This window comes from Limulus polyphemus, unplaced genomic scaffold (genome assembly GCF_000517525.1).
Source record: "Limulus polyphemus unplaced genomic scaffold, Limulus_polyphemus-2.1.2 Scaffold865, whole genome shotgun sequence".
NCBI classification, from domain to species: Eukaryota; Metazoa; Arthropoda; class Merostomata; order Xiphosura; family Limulidae; genus Limulus; species Limulus polyphemus.
This window is the reverse complement of record NW_013666475.1, coordinates 257,745-273,252: the sequence shown is the minus strand read 5'-3', so window position 1 is coordinate 273,252 and position 15,508 is coordinate 257,745. Positions and strand designations below refer to the sequence as shown.

The 15,508-nt window shown below is 29.7% G+C and overlaps 1 protein-coding gene across 1 annotated transcript in view; it reads left to right on the top strand.

Annotated features, from left to right (window-relative positions):
- Nucleotides 1–15,508, top strand: part of LOC106460930 (xaa-Pro aminopeptidase 1-like) — a 60,781-nt gene that overhangs the window by 35,446 nt on the left and 9,827 nt on the right. The window contains exons 13-19 of the mRNA XM_013920686.2: nt 1,541–1,690; nt 4,330–4,390; nt 7,994–8,063; nt 8,216–8,320; nt 8,740–8,811; nt 9,646–9,722; nt 14,729–14,827. Of these exons, the coding sequence (XP_013776140.1) occupies nt 1,541–1,690; nt 4,330–4,390; nt 7,994–8,063; nt 8,216–8,320; nt 8,740–8,811; nt 9,646–9,722; nt 14,729–14,827 (634 nt within the window). The remainder of the gene's footprint in view (nt 1–1,540; nt 1,691–4,329; nt 4,391–7,993; nt 8,064–8,215; nt 8,321–8,739; nt 8,812–9,645; nt 9,723–14,728; nt 14,828–15,508) is intronic.

Sequence of the window (15,508 nt, the reverse complement as noted above, 5' to 3'; positions counted from 1 at the left end):
GTCTAACTACTATCCAACTATTATAAGTTGTAAATCACTTGGGGAATGTGCTGCTCACATTATGCTATCGAATCACATTACCAACGAGCTTCTTGCATGCGTACCTTGTGAACCATTTCAATTATATTATTACTTATTTTACCTAATCTAGTCTTAAATAACTTGAAAATATCCATATTTTTAATTTTAGTTACTTTTATAATAATAATAAAGAATAAATATGAAAAACAAGAAATAAATTACTTACCCAATCTTCTTTTTCTTGCCCTTGATTGTTGAGGAGAGTTAAGCCTGATTTTTTTTATAGTAAAGCAATAAACAATTTTATTTAATTAAATAATGCACCAAATAATATAGAGTAATAACATACAAAAAGTAGACAAATTCACTTACCTCTCCCTTATGTCATTTGTTAGATGAAAAGCTTGACTTTCTATTGGTTATAGGTAATATATAATGAAATGTAGTTATCAACAATTTGTGAAAGAGAGGATGTGACAGGTGGGTGTAGCAGGAGGGGTCTGATTTTCTCTTTGATAGCTCTGTAACCAAACAAAATGGAAGGCTATAAAAATTATGGTGTTTGAGCAGTAACGATTTTATAGAGTATTTTACGTTTAATTTCGTACATTTTCAAGGGGTGATGGATAAAATAGGGATGATGACATACTAAGACAAAATGTGTCACATGTGTCACACTAGTGAAAATTCAGGATTTTTTTATATATTTCCTTGTAGAATTAGGAACTTAAATCTTGTATACTATTAAAATATGGATTATTAGCTAAGATTTTACGCTATTCTAATTGGTATAACATAAACAAAAAGTAGTTTAATAAAATTTTGAATGTCAGACACTAAAACCTTGTGTAATGCACAGTAAAGGATACCTGGGGTGAGGGTTAAAAGGACCCATGTAAAGATAAATGCTCATAGATTACAGCTAACTTAAAAATGAACAAAAAAGACCTGTAGAATTGAAATGAACATAATACAGATTACATGTTTTTTACAGTTTGACATAATATCTTTTCTGTTTAGAACATTTTACAAAATAGTATAAATTTAATATATAACAATAAAGCTATTTTATATGTTTGAAATTCAAAACCTTTATTTTATTTGTTTATTTATTTTTTATAAATATAAATGTTTTTCTGAAACTTATTTTGTTATAACCAAACATTTGCTTTATTACATAACCAAACTCCGGGTTGAGCAATATTTTTTTATTGAATATCAAGTGGATTTTGTACATTGGAATCTTTCAACAGAAACAATGTATTGTAAAACATCATATTTACTTATAATTAAAATACTTTATTCTTCAGTAACACAAGTGGTAGTTTTCCATTTTTTGACTCATTAAAATTTAAATAATTTTCACGTTATTGTCCTGGACTAATTATTTAGTTAAAATGAATGTCAGCTTTAAAAATATGATAAATACATGTAACAAATAAAACCTGCTTGTTATAATTCTAAAAATTTAAGTTTTTTGCTTTAAAAGATGATAGTTTAACATGAAAGTTTTCTACAGTCAACAGACTGACTACATTGGACCAAGCTTCGAAATGATATCAGCATCTGGTCCTAATGCAGCTATCATCCACTATCGACCAGTTGAGGAAACGAACAGGACACTATCGACTGATGAACTCTACTTATGTGATTCAGGTGGTCAATACAGGTAGTAATGCCACTTGTATATTTTTTATGGAAGATTTTGATCTCAACTTGCAGAGCTAGCTTACAAAATGTGTCAGAAATACTGCTATGTTTCATATTGGTTAGTTTCATTAGTACATAATTTTCTTATTTCCTAGGGCTGATATCAGTAGTCAAGTTTGAGCCCAAGTCAGGTTTTATTTTACCTAAGTTTGAGCTCAAATGTAAAAAAGTACAGGCTTGAAACATGGAAGAAAGAAAAAAGTTTTCTGGCTAGGAGAAGAAAATAAAATTTGAAAGCATAAATAATACTAATAATAATATTTTTGACAGGTCTCTTCCTCCTTATGTTACATATGACCTTCTGGGCTGTTGATATGTGTGTATTGTGTGCAACAAGTTATAATGTTATCTGATAATAGAATATAAAAGTTTTGTTATATATTTTTTATTTTATGCTCTATCAATATTTGTACTGATTCTCACTTTATTATTTATGTTAGAAAGCAAACTCTATAGAACTGTCTTATATTTCCATAATGACAACTTATGGAAGTAGTTTTCATTGTTTTATATATATATATGTTCTCCCCTTTGCTGAAAAGAGATACATACTTTAGAAAAATTCTAGTGTTTAATTAAAGTTATAGCATTACATCCAATAATTGGACTTAATTTGGTGAAATTAATACAAAAATAGTCTTGTTTTTAATTAATCTTTAAAGATATCTTTTAAAAATGGCTTTTGTGTTTGATTTTGCAATATGTAAATACAGCAGACATGTATGTACCTTTAATTAAATTTTAACCTTGACTTGACTAAAACAAACCAAAGCTTGCACACTCCTCATATTTTCTCTTTCTTTCTAAAACTTGTAAAATATTAAATTCTTATACGGTACTTTTCACAAGATTAACTATTCTCATTCATTGCTGCCCTCCTTATTGGAATCAAGTGATTCTAACGTGTCTCTCATGCAAATAATTATGCATCACCTTTCCACCAATGGGAGCATAGTATACTCACGTAAATCATGTGACTTTCTCTATGTGCTTCTACCGAACTATCACTTCTTGTTTGGCAGTGTTTGTACTTGGATGTCTTTTTTTTGTGTGTGTGTGGTCATTATTTCTCAAAGTGGTTATAACTGTAATATAAATTTACTGTAATCCAGTCTTTTTCAAAATAGTTGCTTTTATTTAATTCAATTGCTGTTGTCAACAATTGAAGCATGAATTATGAGGTCAGTATCACCACTTCGGGTGTCACAGTTTTGACAGACACTTTATCACAGGTTTCAGGTGCAGGCAACCCAATGAGAGATTTGTCTACATTTATTTTCCAGGAGATTGAATGCCACATGGGTCAACCTCTCTCTCCTGACATCACCTCAATTCCTCCTGAATCAGTTGAACCTCGACAAGCTGATGAGGACTTTGAGTGTCTGTTTCCACTCCCGAATGTACCGTGCTTCTCCTGTCCTTACTGTGTTAATCTGTTTCTTCCAGATTTGTCATCCTCCTCGATGACCTACACTTCCGGGCTGGGATATTAAAGTGTTCATTCTCTTACGTTACCTCCGTTCGAACCCCTTTTCTTGTGTTCTATGTTTTACCTTTCCCTTAAAGTGTATTTCCTTCTCCTTTTAACCTGTGGTCGTTGCCATTGACATTACTTGCACTCTTTACCACCATACCTATATTCTCCTTTATCCAGATCTTTCCTTCCTCCCAAAAACTTCAGTGGCTAGAGAGGGTAACTTATCCTTTTTCCCCAATTCCCTTCATATATTTCTCATCTTTACCCTCATTTTGATCCAGATAGACTTCTGTGTCCAGTGCTCCATTGTTATATTGCCAAAAGGCAATATAGAGGGCAGCAATGAATGAGAATAGCTGATCTTATGAGCGGAGGGAAGTACCTGTCCGAAATACATTTTCAGTATAGGAAAATTATAACTTTTATTCCCAGCTGCTAAAATAATATCTGATGTTTCAAACTGTTGTTTATATATACTGCTGTCTTAGTTTTATGCATATGGTTGTGATTGATTATTATCAATAGATGATGATATTAGGAAAATAGGTATGGTTTATATCATGTGACAGTTAAAGTATGAATTTAGTGTAAAAGAAATTAAACTATATCAAGCTTTATAGTGTGTAAGCAGTAAATGTGTAGTGGACTTCTACTAAATGTTATTGTCCTCTAAAGATTTAACCTGAATTTAGTATATAAAATTAAATTAAAGCTATTTTATATGACATATATTCAAAATGTTTATTCTTATAAATATTGTTTTTAACAGCTTATTAGGTGTAAATATATGTTGATAGGGTTAAGAGCATCATTACTACTCTCCATATGTCAGTGCACTTTTTTGTTCCCTGCACCCATTCACCTCCACATGCAGGCTTTGAGGTCATCTTGAAGAAAAAGTTATCTTTTAATCTTACCGTATAACTTATCATCCATAATATTACTTATAATAACAACAAACAATTAACTTTTTTTTTTCTTTGTTGTTACATTGCATAAATTAATGTAGATTTTTTTTCTTATGTGAATTACTACACTTGATGGACAGGATCACAAAGCACATGTTGGACATTTGAATTTCAGTATTATATGTTAATTTTGTCTTTCTGTTTACACTCTAGGGATGGAACAACTGACATAACCAGAACCTGGCATTTTGGGAGCCCATCTCAGTATGAAAAAGTATGCAGTACATTTTTTTTAAGTTATAGCATAAATCAATACTAGTAGAAAACTTGAGTATTTAAGTCAGTTTTTATTACATTGTTGCATGTTTTTGTTTGATAGAGCTTATAGTAAACTGTAGACTTCATGTGTGAGTAAAAAATGTTTATATTTTTCTGTGAGAGATGAGAGAAACTTTGGCTATATATAAGCTGCCCTAATTTAGTTATTGAAATATACTTTTTAACCCTATCACCATGAGCATCCTTTACTGCACATGACATGTGGTTTTAGTGACTTACATTCAAAATTTAATTAATCTACTTTTTGTTTATGTTATACCAATTAGTATAGCATAAAATCTTAGTTAATAATCTATAAGACAATATTTAGAAAAATCCTGAATTTCCCCTAGTGTGACACATTTTCTCTAGGCATGACCTCTTCTCTATTTTATCCACCTCCCCTCCAATAAGTACAAAATTAAACATAAATTACTCAATATAAAACCATCATTGCAGAGACAAACCATAATTTTTATAGCCTTCAGTTTTGTTTGGTTACAGAGCTATCAAATAATATGGTATGCCATACCAAACTGTTACATCCTCTCTTTCAGGATTTGTTAATAGTTCTCTCTTATGTTTAATTCTATATTATCTATAACCAATAGAAAGCCAAGATTTTCATTTATCAAATAATGTATTGTATAACGTTGTTTTCTGAATGGATTATTGTCAATTTCACTGTAAGTACAAGCTTTGTTCCAACAGGAAAACATATCAACTAACTTAGAGGAACTTGTAATGGCTCTTGTCACATAGATAGAAAGCCAGAAAAATTGTGAGAGTTAGGGGAAATTGTCTACTTTTTGCATGTTATTAGTCTATGTTCTTTGGTGCAATATTTAATTAAATAACAAATTATTAAGTGCATTACTACCATTAGTATAAAATATAGTAGGGGTAAGTGTCATCAACACTCGACAGCAGATTGGGTAACTACTTTATTTCATGTTTTTTATGTTTATTCTTTATTTATCATTATAAAGTAACTAAAATGTAAAAATAGGGATCTATTTAGGTTAGTTAATGTTAGATTAGGTAAAATAAATAATAATATAATAAAAATGTTTCATGAGGCACACACATGAGCAGCTCATGGGTAACATAATTTGATAGTGTAACATGACTACTACGTTCCCCAAGTGATTTACAACTTATAATGGCATGGATAGTAGTTAGATATCATTCAAAGGGCAATAAAACAATAAACTTTAATTATGTATAGATGTTTACTGTTGTGAGTTTAAAGCTACTTAGGATAAACGATTGCAGTTTCGTGTTACAATTTGAAGTTATTCTAGAAAGAAAAAAAGGGTAATTTAGATTTTTTTTTTTTTTGTGGTTGCAAGGTCAATCAAATTGATCTACCACTTAAAGAGTTAGGGTAGGGAAAATAACAGATAAAATATAATGTTTTAGTGAAAACAAACATTTGAAATGTATTTAGGAAGTTTTAGAGAATACACAAACCAAATTAAGATTTTTGAGATGCAGAAAAGTATTTTTATTTTTAACATAAAAATCACTTTGCACACGGACTATTCAAAATAAATACTCAATATATTCATGGACAAATATTTTTTTTATTTCATTAAAAATACTTCACTAAAAAAATATGATTTTTGTATGTAAAAGATTTTTAATGTTTACTGACAGATTGCCAAATTTTGTGAAGATATATGTACTATATTAAAAGTTAGAAGTATCAAATCTATAATGATGCATTTTCAATTTAATGTTTCCACAACAGTTAAAACCCAAGAAACAAGTTTTGACGTAAAACTGTGAAAAATAATTCTCATTAATATTAAGTAAACTACTGTAAATGCTGCAACTTTAGGTTTTAAAAAATCAGCCTATTTTACTTAAAACATAAACTAAGAAAACATATTTAAAGAAAAAAATTTGTGCCTAAAGATTATGTTTTTTTCACATTGCAATTGTGTTTGGTAGTTTAAAGAGACAGGATATTTTATTATAAAATGTAAAAAGCCAAGAACTAAGAACTTGTAACAAACATTATTGATAATGGTGGCCTGGTAAATATTCAACAACCAAGGTGACTGGTTTATTTTTTACTGCTTTTTGACACTCAGCACCAAGAAACATTCTATAGGAACCAGTTTTAGCAATATACATTTTCCATATAGGTAAATCAATAAACAATATCTTTGTTTCTTTCCTTCTTTATTCTCCATACTGATAGGCATATCTTACATGAACAAATATCGATGATAGTAGCAGATGAATATTTGAATCAAATTATCAACTAGACTTGTTGAGAACTTGTAGAATCACACTTGCAAAACTGAAACAACTAAGAAGTATTTACAAAATTTACACTTCAGTATAAACACCTAGTAAAATTTGTTAGGTTTTCTAAATTTAATTTCACTGATGTATTTCCAAGGGTCCACAATTCTTATATTAAAAAGCCAAAAATATCACAGAGACCTTCCATGGTTTGCACACCCATTCAAAGACTTTGAATTTAGTTTTTAATATTACAGATTTTAAAAGCCTTTAAAAATACATTTTCTTTTTTGAGGAGTTTTAAAAAGGCTTTGAATAATTGTGGTTTTAATTTTGATTAATAGATGTTTTGTTTGACTGGACACACAGAACTCACCTCAATGTTTAATACACCAAGAAATTCCTCTCATTGCAAACTGTATAATACACCATTGAAACCAGTCTTTTTGTGAAATGTTTAATACACCAAGAAACCACTCTTATTGTGAAATATTTGATATGCCATGAAACCATTCTTTTAGTGAAATGTGTGATGAACAAAACAACAAACTCATTATGAAACCATGAAACACACCATGAAACCATTCTTGTTAAGAGATTTTTGAAATTATGTTTGAAATTCATAAAATTGCTCATCAAATTCATATTAAAAATACACAGATATAGACATAAAGACAATTTCCATATTATTTGCTACTAAATAATCAAAATTGGAATTAATCTGAAAAAAATCTTCAGAATTATTTCTAAAATGTTCGAAATATTTCTTTATGTCTGGACTTTAGGAATCATTGCATGCACACATATTAGGTGGAAAGTTCTCTTCATCTACAGTACAATTTGGGTCTGTTTTGATCTCAAGAGCAGGTGAAATGTCTAAAGTACCCTATGAGAACTATTATAAACGAAGATTTGCATTGAAAGCACTTTGTGATGAACAAAGTGAGACATATTTCAGAAAAATTTCATGTTTTTATCAAAAAAGGTATAGCATATGTCAAGTAACAAATTTTGTAAATTAGTTAACAGTGTATTGCTTTTAAGATACCGCAATTTTACAAATGTGTTGAACGTGGACATTTTGATAAACAGTAAATGTTTCTGCATTGGTTGTTTAAAATTGTTAAATTATATTTTTTATGGGTTCAGTCAAGTGTACTGAAATGTTAAAATTCACTGTTTTGAAGTTATTGTGTGTGTTTTCTCTGCATTCATAATTTTTTTCATTTGATTTTTGTACATTATTTCATCTCATTACCTTGTTGTCCAAAGATAATTATTTATTTATAAATTATATTTTCAGGAGTGTTTCACTAGAGTTCTGAAAGGGCATATTGCTTTATCATCTGCCATTTTCCCAAATCGAACAAAAGGTATTTGTCAAATAAAATTCTGTAACTTGTATTGACTCTCAGCTTTGTGTTTTAATCTTTATATTAAAAAATAAGTTTGATTCTTAAATTAAAAAAAGGAGAGAAAAATCCCATACAAATGTTTAATTCTGTTCTTTTTGTTCTACCACTAGGACAAATGCTAGACACGTTAGCTCGTAAAGCCCTCTGGGAGGTAGGACTTGACTACTTACATGGTACTGGCCACGGTGTGGGTGCTTACCTTAATGTTCATGAAGGTACTTCATATCTTCCTGATTTAATGGTGATCATGTATCTATTAAGACCGTATTTTAATTATGGCTTCTGATTTGCCTTGTAATATGGTTGTATGTGTTTTTATTAGAAGAAACTGGTTAAGTGTTACATATTGCATATAACCAGAATACTGATATTAGGTACAGCCAAATGAATAAATACATGGGTAAAAACTATGTATACTAAGAAATAAAATAAAAACTTGTAATCTTCTTGGGTGTAGTTATTCTGCTAATCGGTACTCCAAATTTGATCATGATTAATTTAAACCTGCTCATTTAGCATTATGTTTGTTTTATACTGGTCTACATGGCCACTGCACAGAAGTACAACGTATTCATTTATAAGTTAGCATATAGCTATTTTAGAGTTTCATTTTATTATTATGTTTATTCTGTAGGACCTTCAGGCATCAGCTGGAGACCCAATTCAGATGATCCTGGATTAACAGAAGGGGTGATACTTTCAAATGGTAAATATCAGCTGATTTACACACTGTTATAGAATATGAAAATGTTGTGGATAAGAGTAGCCGAGGATATTTTCGGCTTATCACTCTATGAATATTAACTGGTTTCTCTTTGCTGTTTTCTGCCTTTTAGTAACAGTTTTGTAGTATTGTAATTTTGGGGGAATTATTCATTTTTCAGGGACTTATTGTTTCACTTTTTATTGTCCCATATTTTAATCTTCAGATGTTGCCAGTCATGTTACACAATCTGTTTTGGTAATGATTGTACTCAAAGTTTAATAAAGGGTTAACACGTGAATCATGGCCTAAATAATTGAATAAGTGTCAACGTATCTAATACTTTAACCTTTCATATGTGGGCTGGACTTGTATAAAAATATATATATGTTACCACTACCAGTACTAATAGTTTACCACATTATCATTATTAATAACTTTCATATAGTAGTAAAATACAGGACTCATCAGCTTAAATTAGCTGAAGTACCTAATAAATGGCTTCTGCTAGCCAATTGGATTGGAAACTTCTTGAGTAGGTAATTAGAAATTTGTTCTAATCTTTACTTTGAATTCCTTTTGAATAAATAAAATTTTCTACTGGCTACATAAAGTAAAATTTATGAAAAATGCTGCCATTTGTTTCAAGGCTTTATTTAAAACACATGATCTTTTTTGTTGGGAATTCTACCTTGAGCAAATTGAACTGTGTTGTTTAATGCATGAAATCCAATAAAGATTTAGGCTTGTTTTCTTATGCTGCTTAAAGAAATATATATATGTTTGGCAAGTTTTAAATCTTCTTATTTTAATTCCAGTATTACACTTTTCTTTCAGAACCAGGTTATTATGAAAATGGAAGATTTGGTATAAGAATAGAAAACGTTGTCCTGGTGAAAAGTTGTGAAACTAAGGTCAGTGTAGTAATTTATACACAAAACCTAGATATCTTTTAAAAGGCAAGACAAAATTTATTAAATAAAAAAGTAAAAAAACAATTTAGGGTAAAGTAGAAGCCATATTTAAAATTTTTTTGAAGTTTAATTATGTTTTTGTAACAAGGTTTAAATAATATTTAAATGTTTTTTTTTGTAATTTATTACTGAATATATATATATATATGTTTATTAGCCCATCTGTGTTTGTTTATTTTGTTATCAAACTTTGATTTATTTATTTTATGTTTTAATTGTGACCATATTTGAAATATGAAAGTAAGAGAATAAAGCATGTTTATTAAATGTTTCACAATAACAAGGATTACATTAGCAGTAACCTACAGAAATAAGAACAAATATGATTACAGTAACAGTTATACTGAGCACAATATAGAAATTTGTATGAAGATTGTGTGTTGTTGAGAGAGGAAAGGAAATAATTAGCAAGTTTTCTTTTTATGAGAAGTTCAGTGTCTGACTTAGTTATAGTAAAAAAAATCTAAAGTTTGATATGTTGATCAAACATCATACATGATCATTGTGCTCAAGTATTGCAGACTGTTGACTTTTATTCTTGTTTAACTGATATATTCTTGTATGTTCATGCATTTGAACTTCAAGATGGTGCTTAGTTTTGCTAATATAGGAGGCTGTACAGTCTCCACATGTGCATAAGTAAATGAGAAATGAACGTTGGGTTATTGGAAGATGCTCTTTATTATGGAAAAAAATCTTCTAGTGTAAGGGCAGGTTTAAAATAACCCTCAGGTCATCTCGAGGGTAAAGTTTGTTAATTATTCCTTTAAAGATGTTTCTTGATTAAAGCTGGATAATTAGTGGACTTTGGTAAACAATTAAGTATCAGACTCATTAATCTATTACATTTAAAGACATTGTTTTATAACAGGTACAACAACTTAAGTTTAAGTTGCTTTTTTAGTCCTAGTTGTACATGAAAACAAAACTGAAGGTACAATTAGTATCATTCTGTGGGTTTCTCCACATAATCTTTCATAAAACAACTCTACTCAAACTAAATAAGCTATTAAATTCTGTGTTAAAAATAATTGTCCTTACATTTAATGTGACAAAACTAGTAAAGATTTTTTCTCATATTGTGATATATAATTCAGTTAAAACAAATTAACTCCAATTCCATTTAAACAAACAATGCAACCTTTAGTATTTGGCAAGAAAACTTATAATAATATTAGGTGACCTACTTTCAAGGATTAAAATAAGGTGGAAATAGAAGTATTATATATAATAACTATTAAGATAATAGTAATGTTTAAAATATTTTTAATTGCAGATGTTTTTGAATTTTTTCTGATTTCTTCATCAATGTAAAAAATTATTAACAACTTTATAATTATAAAACAATCATAAACTTTAAACCTCTGTTTATGGGTTGGTCCCTTGGACATAGGTCATACATCTTTCTGTACCTATCATGAGGGCCTGGCATGGCCAGGTGGTTAGGGCGCTCGACTCACAATCTGCGGGTTCGAATCCCCATCCCACCAAATATGCTCGCCCTTTCAGCCATGGGGCATTATAATGTGACAGTCAATCCCACTATTCGTTGGTAAAAGAGTAGTCCAAGAGTTGGCGGTGGGTGGTGATGACTAGCTGCCTTCCCTCTAGTCTTACACTGCTAAATTAGGGACGGCTAGTGCAGATAGCCCTCGTGTAGCTTTGCACGAAATTCAAAACAAACAAACAAACCTATCATGAGATTTTACTGAGTTACATTCAAAATATAATTCAACAATTCTACTATCAACATATGTCAATGAAATTAGCATTATAATATACTTTATAATTCAAAGTTTTTCATTATCTAACCTTTTATTCCTTTATTTTAAAAGAAACCTTTAAAAAATACTTCAACTTCAGTTTTGTTGTCACATGACCCACGAGGTTTAACAATTCTTACTTTTTGGTTTCTTGAACTTGAATAGTACTAGACCTAAACTTTACATCTAATGTCTAGACACAAGCTAAGTTTATTGCACTGTTTAGACATCCTTGTTTCAATTTTCTTGGGGGTCAATTCCTAGAAACAAGAAAGAAATTATTCCAACCCCTGACAGAAGCCACACCCACCTTCTATACTTAGACTTGAGATTTACAAGACATGTACTGATTTGATGTATATATTTATAACCAATAGAAACTACAATCTCCCAATGGTTGTTTTAACATTGTTGCCATTTTTGTCCTTAGTATTGTTTCTCACCTACATACATATCAGTTAGACAGTTAAGTTGTATTTAAGCTTTACATTTATATTTTAGTTAATTATGTGTTATTTGTGTTTTAAAGTGCATATCTGAAAAGTTTAACAATTTAATATAACCCAAACTCTGCCTCAGTTCATGAGGCTTAAAGCAGTATGCACGTGCAACAACATTTTGCTGAAGGTTGAAGTAACTCTGCTAGTGATACCGAAATATTGCTTGCGGGTGCCTGTTCGTGTGTGTCTAGATGAATAATAAATGCAAAATGACATTAAAATATATCTGAAAATGTAAAGACTTACAATTATGAATATAACCAAAAGATCATTTAAGATTATTAGAAGAAAAATTAAATGTTATGTACATTTTTCTGTTTCTTAACTTTAAAATTTTCATTGCACTATACATTGATAATAATAGCTACAATTAGTAATGTGGTAGAGGAAATGAAAAATAATATATAAACATTTATTTCAAAAACTTTTAATATTCATCATTTGGGGGTTTCTAGAGATTATGCAAATAAAATTTGAAATCTGTAAGATAAAAAAAGTATTTTATACGTAAAGTGAAAATCACCTTGCACTCAAACTATACAAAGTCTGATAACAAATAACTGTAATAAATAAATAATGAATATTTAGTAGAAATATTTAATTAAAATAATCTTATTCTTTGTGTACAAAACATTTGTAATCTTTAAAAAAATCTTACTAATTGTCATGAAGATACGTCAAGAAAACTTAGAGTTATTGTATGTTTTGTTGAACTGTGTATCATTCTACAAATTGGCTGTGTCCAGTGGACCTACCTGTAACCATAGGGTTAAGTGTCACATAAGAATACCCACACTTTTGTTTCCCTTTTTTAATACTTCCTATCTAGCTAGAGTTAGCCATAATTACACAGGAGTCTTGTTCAAGTAAGTAATTTAATGATTTAATGGTGTTACATATTATTAGACTTTTATATGTCTATATCCAGTAATTTTTTACAATTATAGCTAAATGAGCAAATAATGCAGCATTTGAGATCAGATTTGAACCTTCAACTTCTACAACAAAACACTCTTGCTTTTACTGCTGAGTCATGCTGGCTTACTTATAAGAAGGGTGGGAATTTTCCTATATGTATGCTTAATGGGAAATTTCCAACCTGTAGGCCTGATGTCTTGGTGAAAATATCAAAAATGGAAAAACAGGTTTTAGATTCAGGGCATAAAAATTTACCAGCAAAATATTATTCCCTACATTTTTAAGTGTGATAGTTGCCGAAGTAGCTGTGTAGGTGAAAAAGCTGGTAAATGTTTATTTTTATAATAGACAAGAATTGAAAAAAAAACCATTGCAGTCATAGGTAACTTAAACATTTAAAAAAATGTAGTATGTTTTGAACTTCAGTCTCATTGGTGAATGTTATGGATGTCATGAATTAAGATACTTGAGGAACTTAAGATAATCGAGGAAGTTTGAGATATGTTCTGATTCTGTGTAACATTCTTTATATTATACAGCACACTAACTTATCCTAGGTATTTTAGTAACCCTTTACTCTTAACTGTTTGTTTACTTTTGTCTAACAGAAAAAGACATTGATCTGCCTTTCTCTGCAGTTGCGTTAAGGAAAAAATGTAACCTTATGCATTGCTTACTTATGTGGTTCTTCCCATAAAGATTTTCTTCCTACAAAACATCATAAGTCGGAACAGCTACCCATAACATGTACTAAAAAAAATCCTTTTTTGTCTATTAAACCTAGTTATAATGCTCACTTAACTAAATACCTCATGTACACTTGTTTAACATATACCGGAAAATAATGTGTTTATTATCGAGAAATATCTTAAATGAATAATTAACTGAGATTACCCTTAAGTCGATGTAAAGTTTATTTTTAAAACTGCCTTTAGACTAAAGTATTTTTCCCCAATAAGGAGTACCTTCCAATTACCCAACATTAATGTCTCATATCTTAGAAGGTTGTACAGTCTCTGTATGTGTACTATGTTGATGAAACTAAGCACCATCTTAAAGTATGAACATGTGGCAATATTGTTCAAAACGGGTAGAAGAGTTACCAGTTCTTCTCGCTCCACAATACATCAACATAATGAACATGCAGGACAGTCTTTACAATTCTTACTAAATCTGAAACTGAACTTCTGATAAAAGAAACTTTGTTTATTGAAAAATCCCTTCCTTTTTTAATAATACCTAATCTTTGTAAAACTTAAAATTGTTCTTGCTTGATTTTTATTATTTATATATTTGTTATTGTAATCCTATCTGTTCTAATTTCTGTAGATTACTCTGATGGAATCCTTGTTATTCAAAAACATTTAATAAATATGCTTTTTGCCCCTTTCTTTCTTGTTTTTGTGACTGCATTTTCTCTGACCTTCCAGGCAGAAATTAACGTTTCCCAAGCCAGCATGTACATTATATAAGAGCTTACGATACACACTGATATTTCAGCATTTCCTCATAATTCTATCCAACTTTAGCAAAGAACATCATTAAGGACACGCTTCTAAAGTCCTCCATTAGAATAACAGTATCTATATTATTTTTCCACAAAAGTTTTAGATTATTGTGATGTTGCATTTTGTTACTTTTAAAAGCTTCACTTAAAGCCTACTTTAGCTTTATTCACAGTTCAATTTGTGAAGTTTTTCTTTTAAATGTAGTAAATTTTAGCTTACAAAAGTGGTTAGAAATGTAAAATTTGTATTTTCTGCAGTATAACTTTAGAAATCAGGGTTTTTTGACCTTTGAGCCCCTTACTTTGGTGCCCATTCAGACAACACTTTTAGAACCTTCTATGCTGTCTGCACAAGAGGTAAGGACTGTTTTTTTCTCATGTATTTTTTGTTCTTTTTTCTTATGATTATAATGCATTTTGCACAAATAGTGGGGTTATTTACTAATTATGCCAATTAGCTCTATAAATATAGGAAGGTAAAAGTGCACGTGCCGTGACCTTTTACAGAGTTGCTGTCAAAATGTTATTAAACGACTTCATTATCAATGTATGTTAATAAGCTTGGTATCAAAACAAAAAGCTTATAATTCAAATTTTTGTACTAACAAAGTTTTAATTCTTTAATTTGAAATAATGATATTTAAATACATTTTCAATCTTCTCCAAGTTGCCCATTTTAGATTTTCTGTCTACCCTTGTATTACGTTTTGAATGTCCAACTAATCAGAAACGTATTGTAGATATTGAAAATTCAGAAAATAGACTTAGAACCTCTAATCTTCTTTCTTTAATGAAATATAAAAAAAATATCAAACCCACATGACATGACTTTCAAACAAAGATCTAATTATTTCTGACATTGCTATTTGATTATTTATAACCAATAGAAAGAGCAGCTTTTTCTTTACAAGAATGTTATTTCATTTTGCCACTTGTAAATAGTTTGCAGTTGTGTTTTTCTGCTCTGAGCATTTAATGTAACATAATTTTTTAACTTATTTATAGCTTAGATAGAAAGCCTGTTGTATTATAGTAGTT